Source organism: Plasmodium yoelii (assembly GCF_900002385.2).
Source record: "Plasmodium yoelii strain 17X genome assembly, chromosome: 3".
In the NCBI taxonomy this organism is placed as follows: domain Eukaryota; phylum Apicomplexa; class Aconoidasida; order Haemosporida; family Plasmodiidae; genus Plasmodium; species Plasmodium yoelii.
In genome coordinates, this window is record NC_036175.2 from 205,917 (window position 1) to 221,898 (window position 15,982).

General features: G+C 24.9%; 3 protein-coding genes across 3 annotated transcripts; all 3 read right to left on the reverse strand.

Moving 5' to 3' along the window:
* Positions 1–790: 790 nt before the first annotated feature.
* PY17X_0305400 (serine repeat antigen 4) lies at positions 791–3,964 on the reverse strand (the record flags this gene model as incomplete). Its single annotated transcript, XM_725773.2, has 4 exons — positions 791–2,862; positions 2,955–3,089; positions 3,172–3,678; positions 3,931–3,964. 4 exons carry the CDS (start codon positions 3,962–3,964, stop codon positions 791–793), a joined length of 2,748 nt encoding a protein of 915 aa, XP_730866.2.
* A 1,110-nt stretch (positions 3,965–5,074) lies between these two features.
* Positions 5,075–9,074, reverse strand: PY17X_0305500 (serine repeat antigen 3; the record flags this gene model as incomplete). Its single annotated transcript, XM_725772.2, has 4 exons — positions 5,075–7,257; positions 7,354–7,494; positions 7,622–8,884; positions 9,041–9,074. 4 exons carry the CDS (start codon positions 9,072–9,074, stop codon positions 5,075–5,077), a joined length of 3,621 nt encoding a protein of 1,206 aa, XP_730865.2.
* A 1,421-nt stretch (positions 9,075–10,495) lies between these two features.
* Positions 10,496–14,402, reverse strand: PY17X_0305600 (serine repeat antigen 2; the record flags this gene model as incomplete). The annotated part of the gene is made up of 4 exons (XM_022954942.1): positions 10,496–12,858; positions 12,986–13,123; positions 13,248–14,150; positions 14,369–14,402. 4 exons carry the CDS (start codon positions 14,400–14,402, stop codon positions 10,496–10,498), a joined length of 3,438 nt encoding a protein of 1,145 aa, XP_022811440.1.
* Between the last annotated feature and the right edge of the window lie 1,580 nt (positions 14,403–15,982).

Consider the following 15,982-nt stretch of genomic DNA (forward strand, 5'->3'; position numbering starts at 1 on the left):
TTGAAAAAAAGTACAATCATAAAAACAACAAAATGTAGTTTACTCAGTGAATAATGGTAATATGTTTGTCTATGCATGCTTATTTGTACGTAAAAAATGTTACATGGTGTTTTTGTTTGAAATTATTTCTTACATAATTGTTCATATTTCTTACATAATTGTTTATATTATTTTAAAAATTTGTTCATATTATTTTAAAAATTTGTTCATATCATTTCAAGATTTGTTCATATTATTTAAAACTTGTTCATATTATTTAAGACTTGTTCATACTATTTATGATTTGTTCATACTATTTATGATTTGTTCATATTATTTAAGATTTGTTCATATAATTTTTCTTAAATTTTCAATCAAATAAAAAAATGCGGTTTGTAGAAATGTACACACCATTTAATCATTAAATTTAATTGTGTGATATTACATACCTTAAAATGAATAAAAATTTATTATGAAACATACAAGCAAAATAATAATATAACTATCTATTATATACAAAATAAATATATACACACATGTATATGGATATTCTTATGTACATATATAAGGGGTTTACATATAGACATGATTGGAAAAATTTATATTGCAAACAAACATATCGGGCATAGAAAATAAAAAACTGTTCATAAAATTTACATATATTTCAGAACTAAACATTAAATAAGTTATACGTTACCAAACAAGCTAGTTATAATAAAAATGTATAAATAAGTAAATTATGATTTAGAAAATTTGATATGATCATATATTTACATACATTTAAAAGTTTCCTATCCACACACTTTTTTTTTTATATGTTGCAAAAAAAACAATCTTCACCAGAATATAAGGTTGTTAAACAATATCCAGGAGAAGGGTGATTCTTACATTTAACCCAGTTTTCTAAACAAAATGATTTACATTCATTTTTATTTTTTAAACCAATGCTTTGTACCCTCGAACAATTATGTTCATGTTCTATTTCAAGAATATCATCATATTTTATAAAAGATGTTTGTGTTTTATTGTTTTTAACATATTTTAAAACATGGGTAATGTCTAATTTTTTCTGAATTGAAATATTTTTCGAGGAAGAAGTAGATATTTCATTGATATAATCTGTATCTTCGTTATAAAAATCATTGTTAGTGTTTATTTGATTATCAGTTTGACCAGATATCGAAATATTTTTGTTATAGTTATTTAATTCTTCATCGGAACTAAGCTCATCCCAACGTTTATCATAACTACTATAAAATAGATTTGTAAAAAAAGCAGGAATATGCCTAGAAAAATAATTATATACTTGATTATTATTTTGTGGCCCCTCAATTACCCCTAAATCTAATTTAAAAAAAACAACAGTTTGAATAAAATTATATTTACAATATTGGGGTCCATATATATCAACTTTAAAATTTCCTTCATCTCCCCAATAATAACCCCAACTATTTCTTATTAACCAATAAGATCTTTTTTCTCCTGTATTACTTATATAATTACCATATCCAATTATAGTTGCTGCATGATCAGCATCATCATTATCATCACCACATAAATTATGAATTATTTTTCCGTTAAAATCATAATCTATTACATTATTCGTTTTAATATAAGCAATAACTGAACCTTTGTTTCTTATTTCGTTTTTTATTATTTGTACATATGTATCAAAATCATCTAGATGATTTGAACTAGTTATAGCTATAAAACCATATGAACTCATAAATTCTACTGATCCTGATTTAAAATATAATAATTTATTATTACCCCATAAATTAGTCCAATTACTTTTGGGGGTTGGACATGAATCTCCAACATTATAATATGAATATGGATAATCAGATTCTAAAGGTAAATATTTTACATCATGTAAAATTTGTATAAATTCGATTGGATTTGAACCAATATCACATATTTCACTTTTTTTTCTATCTGAACAATTGGCTACATAAAGTGCTGAGCTTCTATAATGACCATATCCTCTCATACATCTAATAGTTTCTAAATGTAACTTAGATGCAAATATCCAACATATACCACATTCTCCTTGTTCTTCTACTTCTATATTAGATATACAACTAGTTTTATCTTGCCATCTATCACAATAATCTTTATTACAATATCTACTACTATTAAAGTAAGCAGATGTTAATTTTTTATTTGATGAGCTTTTTAAATTTATTATTTCATTTTCATCGTCAATTTCGTTATTTTGTATATCATTGCCAATTGCTTCTGTATCTTCTTCATTAAATGCATCACTTAAAATATTTTTTATATTAGGTTCTTCTGTAGTGTCATATGAATTTATATCATATTCATTTGATATAACTAGACCTCTTTTTCTAACTATCCATTCATTTATATTTTTTACACAAATTGCTGGACTTTTAAGTTTTTCAAATAATATATATATATTTTCACTGGTATGTGAATTAAGCAATCTTACTAAATTATTAAATGCTTCAACTTCATTAGCTATTTCATGAGAATCTAATGTACCACTTTTGTCTACCTTTTTTAAAATATCACAATAATTTTTGATGTATATTTGTAAATCAGTATCTAATTCTTTTATATTTTTTATCATTTTTTTATTACATCTATTATTACCACAATAATCTGAATCATTATTATACATTTTTTTCAATATTTTATAAATATGTTCTCTTAATATTTTTTCGTCTGAATTTTCATCTAAATCATCTTCTCCTTTTATTATAGTATCATTATTAATTTTATTTTTTAATTCGCTAGAAATATAATTAAAACATTCATCATCATTTGGATATTTTTGAGCTAACAATGTGCAATGATAACAACTCTCAATATTTAAACTTCCTCCCAAAAAACAGCTAGCTGAAATTGCGCTACATTTTTCTGAACAAAAATAAAATATTAGATTACGAAATATGTATTGCTCACATTTCATAAAATATTTACACATGTACATGTTTATATGTGATACTTACCCGGGATGTTTTTGTCTATATCATAAGTTTTGCTCTCAATTATATTTTCTTTTGTATTTGTTGTGAATATTTGAATAGATGTAAGATCTTTAGCTAAATCCGGAAGCCTGAATTTTTTAATATCACTTTTAGGTTCTGTGTTTAAAATATAAAAGTGAAAAAAATATATGATATAAGAATTATAGATATTATGTTTATTTTTAGAATTATTATTTACCTTGATCAGTTTCATTAGTATATGTTTTCCATTTTATTTTTAGAATATCTTCCTCAATTTTAGCAGTGAATTTAAAAGTGTCATTTTTTTTATCATTACATTTATTATTTAAATTGTTTAAGTTTATAGAAGTTCTTACACCATTTTCAGGTTCTATTTTTATTATATTTTCTGACAATGTAACATAAATCCATATATAAGGACCAAAATAAATTCTGAAATCTTCATTACATACACCAATAGCTTTAATCCCTTTACCATTTTTTGATAAAGATGATTTTATTAATGTTTCCGTATCTGATATTTCATTATTTAAAGAATCATTTTTTGTATTGTTATCAGATTCCTTTTTTACATCTGTTTCATCTATATGATTTGTTGATAGTCCTGAAGATTCATTTAGTTCATTTTTATAAGTTCCATTTTTATAAGCGTCATTTATTATATCATTGGGTGGATTTGAGGACTGGGTCTTAATTTCGTGTACATTTATAGTAAATATTGCACCTGTAAAAAAAAAAAAAAAAAAAAAAAAAAATATTATTATCATTATTATAAAAAGTATAAAATTAGATAAACTAACATTAGAGTAGTATGAAATATCTAAGAACAAATTGTGAATTATTTTTTATGCAAAGACAGGATATTTTAAGTGATATTTCTTAAACTGGTCTTATTTTTTTTTTTTTTTTCCAGTTATTCATTAATTTAATCATTTATTATTTAGCTAGCTATTTTTATTGTTATGGCTTTACGCACATGATACTAAAAGGAGATAACGTCGAGGATTCATTTTGTTACAATAGTTTTAATCTTGAAACATTTTATTTCAATATATTCATAATTATTATTTCATATTTTTAGCTACTTGTATTATATATATTTTTTTTTAATTTATTTGTTAATGGGTTTTTAAGCTATCTAAAAAAAAAGAAAAAAAAAAGAGAGAAAAAAAGAGAGAAAAAAAGAGAGAAAAAAAGGGAGAAAATAAAGAGAGAAAATGGAATAGTAAGAAAGATATACACATAGCATACAAATTTTTTTTTAGTGCATTACATATTCTAAGGATATTGCACACAAAATAAATTTAAATATTATAATAATTTTATCCGATTTTTAATCATATTATTTATAAATAGAAAATAAATCTCATATAAGGATAATATATTCGCATCGAAATTGTGTGTTACATATTTGTAATGATACTATAATATATTTACATATACAAATATATGGCTTTACATTATAATATATATCACATATTCTTATATCTTATTTTATTGGTCTTTGCCATTTTTTTTTCGCCAATAATAGTTTTATCCTTTTTAGTCACCCCTCTCCAATTGTGTATTACTTTAAAAAATAAAAACCTAATCCTAATTTTTTTTTTTATTTTTCTTTCTTTTCGTATATAAAAAGGATATTATAACATAGCACAGTATGAAGTAAATTAATAATAAATGTTTTGTCAAAGTTAAATTGTGAGGAAAATATTTAAAAAGGTGTGTATTTAAAAGATCAAACAATATATATTTAAAAATAATTAAAAAAAATAAGCACATACATAATACATTTATATATTGAACGGATTTTATTAATGCCAAAAATAATATCTATATGAAGCATATATGAACTTAAAGACGAATAAAAATAAATATATATATAAATAAAAATAAATATATATATAAATAAAAACAATATAACCATAAATTTTTAAAAATATATTATACATAAAAAAAATCATTTTTAATAAATAAAGATGTATAATTTGCTATATAAGCATCCATCATGCGTTAAATGTATTTGAACTAAACATATTTATATATGTGCATATCCTATAAACACCGATTTATTCATTCCTATATATATCCGATATTTATTTGCACACACCTCAAAAAAAATTTTATACATAACAGAAAAGACATTTGTTTTTTCCTGATAAAGTAGTTAAACAATATCCTGGTGAATAATGATCTTTACAACGTTCCCAGTTTTCCTCACAGAATTGTTTACATTCATTATGATTCTTAGGATCATATGCGTATGATCTTGCACATGCATAATCACTCTTTGTATCATTTAGATTATCATATTTAACTAATCCTCTTGTCATTTTGTAGTTTTCGATATGCTTCAATACGTGAAGTATTTGAATCTTTTTCTCAATTGATGCGGTTGCAGCGGAAGTGGTTACACCGGGTGTTTCTGTAACGGTTGTGGTTGGACTGGATGTATCTGTAACGGTTGGGCTTGAACCGCCTGTATTTTGGGTGGTAAGATTTGAACCAGCTGTTCCTGGATTTTCTGTTGGAGATGCTCCAGGTTGAGTTACGGTTCTATCAGTTTGTGTTTTTTGTGGATCAGTTTGTCCATTTTTTAAATCAGTTTGATTACCTTCAGATTGGCCACTTACATCTACCTTGTCATAATTTTGGTCATTTTCGTCGTCATTCTTAGCTTCATACCCTTCGAAGTTGTTGTAATAAAGACTGTGGTAAAAATTTGAACTGAGTTGTGGGAAGTATGATTTGTCACTTTCATCAACTAATTGATCATCATTTTTAGAAGCATTATCTGGTTCCATATCAATTTTAAATACAATAGCAGTGTGAATAACATTATGTACACAATTATCTGGACCTAAAACATCAACTTTGAAATTACCTTCATGACCCCAATAATAACCCCAACTATTTCTTATTAACCAATAAGATCTCTTTTCTCCATTATCACTTATATAATTACCATATCCAATAATATTTACAGCATGATCAGGATGGCTATGACCACAAATATTACTTATATATCTACCATTAAAATCATAATCAATAACACCTTGAGTTTTAATATAAGCTATAACAGATCCTTTATTTCGTATTTCTCTTTTTACTATATCAATAAATACATCCATATTTTTAGCAAAAAAACGACTATTATATACTATATATCCTCTATGTTTAATAAATTGTCCATACATATTATTATATAATAATTTCGTATTACCCCATAAGTTTGTCCAATCATTTTGTGGATTTGGGCATGTACCTGATACATTTTTCCATAAATATGGATAATTAGATTCTAAAGGCAAAAATTTATTTTTTTCTAAAATTTTTAAAAATTCTAATGGATTTGAACCATCATTACAAACTTCTTCTCCTGTTCTTTCTGAACAATTGGCTACATAAAGTGCTGAAGCTCTATTATGACCATATCCTCTCATACATCTAATAGTTTCTATATGTAACTTAGATGCAAATAACCAACATAAAGAACAATTTCCTTGTTCTTCTACATCTATATTAGATATACAACTAGTCTTATCTTGCCATCTATCACAATATTCATAATTACAATATTTACTACTAGTAAAATATGGCGATTTTAATTTAGCATATTTAATAGCCATTGACATATCAATTATACCATCTTTATCAACAATATTTTCATCTTGATTATCATCAAATAATTCTAAAAGATCTACTCTATCATCTGGATCTTCATCATTAGGTTCTTCATTTTGTCCTTCTGTCATTTGATCTTGAGTTAATTCTTCAGGTAATATTAAACCTCTTTTTTTTTCAGCCCATGTATTTACATCTTTAAGACATATAGCAGTATTTCTCAATTTTTTATATAAATTAAGTTTAGTTTCTCCTTCATTTGTTTTTAAAAGTCTTAACATATTATTAAATATATCTATTTCATTACCTAATTCAGCATTTTCCAATGTTTTTTTTGTATCTAATTCTTTTAATAATTTACAATAATTAAATAATTCGGTTCTAAGAACATCATCAAAATCATCCATTGTTATCAAACTCATTTTTTTTGTTTTTTTATCAACTTTATAAAAGCTATTTAATAATATTTCAATTGATTCTATTAAATCATTTTCTTTAGTATCTTCATCACTTTGACCACTTATTTTTATTTGATCTAAATTATTTTTCATATCAGATGGTAGATATTGAAAACATTCATCTGTTGGTTTAGCATTTTGTACTAATAATGTACATTTAAAGCAGTTTTCTATATTTACATTTCCATTTAAAAAGCAATCCATTGATATTTTAGAACATTTTTCTACAAAAAAATAAAGAGAATACACAAAATATTATGATAAAAAAGGAAAACATTATAAATTTGTAACTATCTCATATTGTTTTTATTTTAACATACCTGGAATAGCATTTTTTAATATATAATTTTTTGTTTCGAGTAGTCCTTGTTTTGTGTTTGCCTTATAAACTTGTATGGAGGTAAATGGACGTTCTAATGGTGGCAATCTGTATTTTCTTACATCTACTAATACAGGTGATTCTGAAAAAAATAAATATATATAAATATATATAAAAACAATAATTTATCTTACAAATATTAATTAATGTACATTTTTATGAACTCATTTTTTTGTAAAATTTATTTATATTTATTTTGTTTAGCTTACCGTCTTCTGTAATTGGCTCTTCAGGAACAGTGGAAAGTATTTTTTCTTTAACTACTTCATTTGCAAATAAATCAGATGGTGGTGTAAATACTTTCCATTTAAGTGTAAGGATATTATCTTTTATATAAGAAATAAATGCGAAAGCTTTTCCTGGTGCACATTTATTTTTTATAGGATGTTGATGTTCGAAATCTATTCTGACTCTTTCGAAAAATGGTTCTATTTGAATAATCGAAAATTTTGTTAAACCATATAATAATAAATGTGGTGAAAATTGAACTCTGAAATATACACCACATAAACCTATAACTTTTACTCCATCATAATTTTTCAATAAATATGATTCCATATCTGTTATGTCGTTGACTTGTGGTACTTGGACTTGAGGTGGTAGAGCGCGCTTAGGTCTTTTGCCTTGACCTTGTTTTTGTGCATTGGGGTCTAATCCCGCTTGTGAAACTTTGAGACTTTCAGGTGCAGCCGGTTTTGCAGGGGGTGCTTCTGGTTTTTTTGCGGGTAATGATTCTTCTTTTTTTGGCGGTGATGGTGGATCTTCTTCGCCTGCGGGTTTTTTTTGGGGTGATCCTGGATCTTCTGATGATGATGGTAGTGAATCTCCTGATGATGATAATTCTTTTTTTTCTACGGTTTTTGATGCTGAACCCTCTGGTGATACTTGTTTTTCTGGATCGTCACCTGCTTTCTCTTTTGGAGTTGTTGGTTCAGGTTCTTTTGGGGTAGTTGGTTCAGGTTCTTTTGGGGTAGTTGGTGCGGGTTCTTTTGGGGTTGTTGGTGCTGGCTCTTTTGGAGGAGGTTGTTCTTTTTTTTGTCCACCTTTTGAATCAGAACCTTGCTCACCTGTTGGCCCAGGAACGTGATCACTTGATGCACCAGTAACTTTTCCACCTGATAAACCTGTAGATAGATCACCTGTTGGGTTATTAACATCATCACTTGGTGCACCAGGAACTTTATTACCTGATGAGCCAGAATCTTGGTCACTTCCAGGATTTGTCTGTAACTCTTGATCAGTTTGACTACCTTCATTATTTTTACCTTTATCACCAACAGTTTCACCTTTACCTTCACCTTTACCTTCACCTTTACCGTCACCTTTTCCATCTTGTGAATCGGTACCGCCACCAGTATCACCATCGGCACCGCTACCGCTACCCCCACCGCCACCACCACCTGCTAGAGTACCTTCGGAAGGCGGTGATTCAATTACTTCATTCGATATAGCATTGTTACATAATAAAAGGCCTGTAAAAATAAAAATATATACATAATGAGTAAAAGATATAAATGATCGATTTTATAAAAAGGAAAAGAATTTTATTGACTTAAGAAATGTAAAATATATATAGTTAGTCTATTTTAAATATTAATTAATATTATTATTTTTTTTTTGTTTCTTACATATTATAAATACAATTGATGAGAGACGTGCCATTTTTTATTTATATGTTCATTGACTTATATAAAAAATTTCCTTTTTTTTTTTTTTTTTCTTTCACAAAATTTATTATTACATAATAGGAGAATTACATAAATGTAATATTAATAATAATAATAAATATATGTTTCTCCTTATCTTTTAAAAGTACTATAAATCCAAATTATTTTACATAAAAAAAATAAAAATATATAATTATATTTTCTTAACGCATTATATCTTTTTTTAATTTAAATATAAATCATTTTATATTAGTTACACAAATAACAAAAAAATTCGAAAATAATAACTGGAAAAGTTGGTAAATAAATATATTGTTTTACTATACTCGGAGAGTATAAAAAACCATGACTTATTTTAAAAAAAAAAAAAAATTATAATTTTTTATTATTTTATTATTTTGTAATTTACATTTTATATTTTTCGATTCCATTTTTATTTTATATTTTATATTTTATTTTTTAATTTCGATTCTTTTATCATTTTAAAAATATTTATCTCGGTAATTTTTTTTGATCACACTTATTTCCTATTACTTAAAAAAAATGTTCCTTTTTAAACATATAAAATATTTTTAGAAAAAACTAAACAAATAATAATATTTTATTTATATACATATGTCAATATTTTTTTTTTTTGTAAAATTAATGGAAAATAAAAAAAACACAAAATTATTAATCTTACAAATAGGTTACTATTACTTTCATCAATGAAATTGTAATTCTTATTTTGTTATGTCTTTGAAAATAAAAAAAAAAAAAATAATAATAATAATAAAAAATAATAATAATAACAAAAATAATAATAATAACAAAGAATAATAATAAATAATAACAATAATAATAATAACAAAATAATAATAATATTTTTACTCTCCTTAGTTGTATAATAAACTAGTTATAGTGCAATGTAACTAATATTATTTGCTCACAATTATTTAAGAATAAATTATAAAATAAAAATTATGTAAATAGTTATCTGAGATTGAGGCATACTTTTATTACCCTTTTATTATGATTTTCTTAAATATACAATCAGTATATTTTGATTTTTTCAAAGATATGATATATTAAAAACATATAAAATATTTTTTTTTTTTAATTTATAATTAACGTTCTAATTAAATGCCTAAAATAGTATGCATTCAGTATTTTGTAAAGTTTATTTGTTAAAAAATTATGTAGCACATTAAAAACACAATACACACATATATATATATAAATATATATATGCAAAATTTATACAATCTATTAATAAAATATGCAATTTTTTTTAAATAATATCACAATTCTAGAAAAATATATACTAACTATTAAAAAAAAAAAAAAAAAAAAAAAGCAATACCTTTTCATATTGCCATATTAATTGCATATACATATATAATATAAAAATTATACACTTAGATATTTATACAAATTTTATACAGCACAAAAGTTACATTCATTATCACGTTTTAATTTATTTAAACAATATCCTGGGTATAAATCAAAATAACAATGATCCCAATTATCTGAACAGAATTGAATACATTTTTCCTTGTTTAGTGGATCTCTGCTCATAGCTCTTGAACATGAATGTTCTCCCATTTCATTATATTTATTATACTTAATTAAACTTGTTTGAACTTTTTTATTTCTAACAACTTTTAAAACATGGAAAACTTCTGTGTTTTTAGTACTATTGGCTTGGCTCTCTGTATTTACAGCGGTTGTAGCTGAATTGGATTGTACTGAACCGGAAGCTGGATTTAGATTAGTTTGAGTTTGTGCGCCATTTCCACCGGAAGATGTCAATACTGTTACGGTAGGTGAACCTTTAGGTGGGAATCTTGATCCGCTAGGTGTACCTGTAGGTGGTGATCTTGATCCGGCATCTGAACCTGTAGGTGGTAATCCTGATCCACCAGGAGAAGGTTGAACTGTTTGACTCGGTGTGACAGCTGAACCTGGACCTGTTTGTCCATTTGCGACTTGTCCTTGTGCGGCTTGTACTGTTGCTCCATCTTTAACTGTAGCTCCGTTTCCTGTTATACCTGATCCAGATTGACTACCAGGTACGTTATTCGCTGTTCCATCTTGACTTGATCCTCCTCCACTTTGTAGTGTTTGACCTTTATCATTTGACACACCTTCAACTTTAGTGGGTCCTTCTTCAGCTTGGCCGGAAATGGCCGCGTCTGCGTCTGCTTGTGCTTTTGCATTCTTTCTGCTGACATGGTTGTAGTAAAGGTTTTTGTAAAAATTGGGAGAGTTCTTTAAATAGTAATTGTATATGGGAGCATCATTGTTGATTTTTTGAGCAACTGGTAAATCAAGATCGAAAACAAGTACAGTATGAATAAAATTATGTTCAGAATTTTCTGGGGTTTCCATATCTACTTTAAAGTTTCCTTCATCTGCCCAATGTTTACCCCAGCTATTTCTAACTAGCCAATATGGTTTAACTTGATTATTTTCATTAATATATTTTCCATATCCAATAATATTTACTATCATATCTGGAGTACCAGATCCAGATAATTTATGTACTTTATTTCCATTAAAATCATAACCCATAAAATCACTAAATTTAACATATGCTATAACTGATCCTAATTTTTTTATTTTATTTTTAATAATATCAACAAATTCATTCATATTAGATTTATAATCTTTAGATTCATATGATGTATATCCTTTAATTATTGATTTAGTATCATCATTTGAATTTTCTAATTTTACTTTGTCAAATAAATTAACCCATGATTCGTTAGTTTCTGGACATGAATCACCAACATTTTTATAATTGTATGGATAATTAGATTCATTTGGTAAATAAGCATTAGCTTGTAATATATCTAAAAATTCTAATGGATTTGATCCAGTTAAACATTTATCTTTAGGATCTTTTTTAGAACAGTTAGCTACATATAAAGCAGATGTAGTAAAATTATCATGTCCTTTCATACAAATAGCGGTTTCTAAATGAAATTTAGATGCAAATATCCAAGATGTTGCACAATTTCCTTGTTCTTCTACATCTATGTTAGATATACAACTATTATTATCTTTTAATCTATCACAAAAATCATTGTTACAAAATGCATCTAATTTATTAGCTAATACACCTAAACCACTAACTGTATTACCATCTATTGTTTTAGTTAAATCTATAATACCATCAGGTCCTTCTTCATAAATTATAGAAATATTTGTATTTTTAGATTCTTCTGAATTTTTATTTTCAGTTTCACTATCATCTAATATTATTGGTAATTTCAAACCCTTTCTATTGACAACCCATTGTTCTACATGTTTCATACATATAGCTGGATTTTTTAATTTATTAATCATATATGATTTATTTTCATCTTGATGATTTTTTAATAATCTTATTAAATTATTGAATATTTCAACACTATTTCCAATTTTATAAATATCTAAAGTTCCACTAGTATCTATTTCATTTAATATTTGACAATAATAAGTTAATTCTTTTTTTAAGTTTGTACTTAAATCTTCTACATCTATTAAAACTTTATTATTTTGTTCATCAGTTTTATATATATCATTTAATATATTATTAATAGAATCAACAAGCGATAAATTTTTATCGTCTACATTATCTTCATCACTTTGTCCAACTGCTAATACTTGATTATATTCTTTAACTAAAGGAGAAGAATAATTATAGCATTCATCAGTTCTTGGAAAATTTTCTGTTAATAAACTGCATGTATAACATGGTTCTATATCAGTTTTTCCATCTAAGAAACATTTGGTAGCTATTTTGTCACATTTTTCTACAAAAAATAAAAATAAAAATAAAAATTAAAACATACATACATATATATATATACATATACATATACATATATAATTGTTACTTTTCTTTTTGTTAAAATATTATGTCTAAACAAATTTACTTACTTGGCATATCATTTATTAACGAATAATCTTTGCTCTTTATTACAACTTGATTTTCTTTAGTTAATAGTGAATGAACTTGGATTGTAGTAAATGGGGTTTCTAATTTAGGTATTCTGAATTTCTTTACGTCCACATTATCTATAAAAAATTAATTTAAAAATAAATAAATAAATATATATATATATATATATATATATATATATATAAACAATTTCATATCGCATTTATCAAGTTATATATATTTTTTTTCTCAGATTCTTACTTTCACTATTATGGTTAGCGCATAATTCACATTTACCCATTCCTGGATCAATTGGAAATACTGTCCATTTAATTGTTAATACATCTTGGTCAAGATATACTAACATTTTATAATAGAGATGATCATCATCATAGCATAGGTTTTTCATTGGCGATTCTTTAGAAAAAATTGTAATGTGTTGACCAAGTACGTTTGGAAAAGTTGCTGATAAATCCATAACGTTATTTTTAGAATCTACGCTAATATAAATATATGGTTCTAAAAATATACCAACTTCATCACCACATGAACCTGTGACTTTTACACCCTTATAATTTTTTAATAAAGCAGATTCAACTGTTCCCCTATGTTCACTTCTACGTTTTATCTTTGAAATATCCATTACAATTACTTCACTCGAAGATATACTTGCAGGATCACTTGAGGGGCCTCCAGCTGCTTTTTGGAGTGCATCTTGACTTTGTTGTTGATCTGATGTATTGGTTCCAACAGGGGTGCCTGGTGTTACTTCTTTGGTTCTTGTTACATCAGAAGAATCCGAAGAATCTGAAGAATCCGAAGAATCTGAAGAATCCGAAGAATCTGAAGAATCCGAAGAATCCGAAGAATCCGAAGAATCCGAAGAATCTGAAGAATCAGAACCAGAACCTTGTTTGGCTGAATCAGGAGAACCAGGTAATGTGGCTATATTAGATGATGAAGGTGCAGAAGGATCTGTAGATTTTTGAGAATTTTTATCTTTTTCAGATTCTAATTCTGATGCGTTTTTATCTGTTGTACCTTTTTCAGCTTTCTGAGCTCCACCAGGAGTTGTGCCATTATTTCCACCAGTGAGTGTGGATGGATAGGGAAAATGTTGTGGCACGGGGCGACAATTTATTATGTCATTCCCCAGCATAGCATCTGAATAATATAAAAAAATAATCACATATATGACGAACATCCATTTAAAAAAAGTATATACACATATATGGTTTGATGAAAAAAATATTATGTAAAATTAATAAAATGTTACATATTTTTATGAAATGAGTAAATGGATGAAAATAAAAATATAATAATAATACAACCATTAGTTAGCTAGCTTTTATGATTATTATGATATCAATTATTTTACTTACATAATAAGAAAATTAAGGGGATGTATGTCTTCATTGTGTTATATAAAATAAAAACAAAATAAAATATAGTTATTTATGTATTACCCTTTATTTTGTTTTTCTTTATCTTATTTTTGGTAACATAAACTAAATTGTTAAGGTAATTACTTGTGGTTCTCACAATATCTTATAATATTTATTATTTTCCATAAATTATTTACATCCTTTTTTGGAAAATATGAAAATAAGCATATGATATTTTTTTATTTATTTTTTTATTTATTTTTTTATTTATTTATTTTTAGATATTCATTTTTAAAAAAAATGGTTCAATTATTTCCACAAAAAAGCAATGTGCGTTAAAATAAAAAAAATATTAATACACACATTTATATTTCTGTCCAATTTAACAATTATATAAAAATAAAATATAACAAAAAATATATATTTCGTTTATTTTACACACATATATAATCCTAATAGGTCGTAATAATCTATCATGTATAAATATATCATAACTTCTTTAAAAAAAAAGAAATAAAAATAAATAAAAAGAAATAAAAAGAAAAAAACATATTTTTGTGCCCATGTCAGTCTAAAATTATATGTTTATAAATATATAAGAAAAGAATTATACAATTTTTTTAGGATTATTACACCACAGAACGTATCGACCTAAAAACGGTTCAATTTTTTACAACTTAAACCATAGTGCACTAAATATATTAAATATGAATAAAAACATATAATACATATTGTATGCCTAATTTAATAATAATATAAAAGAAAATACACAAAAAAATGTTTCGGTTATTTGTACACACATATATATCATAGCAAGTAATACTAATGCGTCATTATAATACCATCGGTCTTTCCTTTAAAAATAAGGAATACAAAAATAATACAAAAAGAATACAAATCTTGTTGAAAATAACAACTTAATAAAATATGTATATATATTAGGCTAGTATAACATTCAGTTATATATAATAATTATTTTATTATTTTGGATAAACTAATGGTTGTATATTGTAAAATTTATATTTTGGGGTTTTTGCTTTTAAATTGTTCAATTCCTAATAAATACAATAAAAAAACTGTTAACATAAAAATAAAAAAGTTTAAATAGTAACATAATAATTAAAAGATAAAAATTATCATAAATATATGTATGCATATATAATTATGTAACTATAATTTGAAATATGTCTCCTTTTTTGAATTATTAAGATGCAAGGTCACCATTTTACAATTCTTATAAAATTATTACAATTATACTTTAAATAAATTAATACATATTTATAATATTAAAAAAAAATGTAAATTTTTACTGAAATTTAAATTATATGATCTATTCCCTTTTGTTAATAATAATATGTGATAAGTTTATCAACACATTTTTATTTTTTCTATTTTATATAATATATTAACTTATTATTAACACATTAGTTCTAAAGTTTAAACACTATGTTTTATATAAAAAATATATCACATCTTGTGATTTAAAAAAATACTATTAACTTAAAAAAAACATACAATTATAAGAAAAAAATTGCGAAAAAAAAATGCAAGAAAAAAGCAATAAAAAGGAAAATATATTATCATAACTTTTATAACCATTTCTCAAAACTA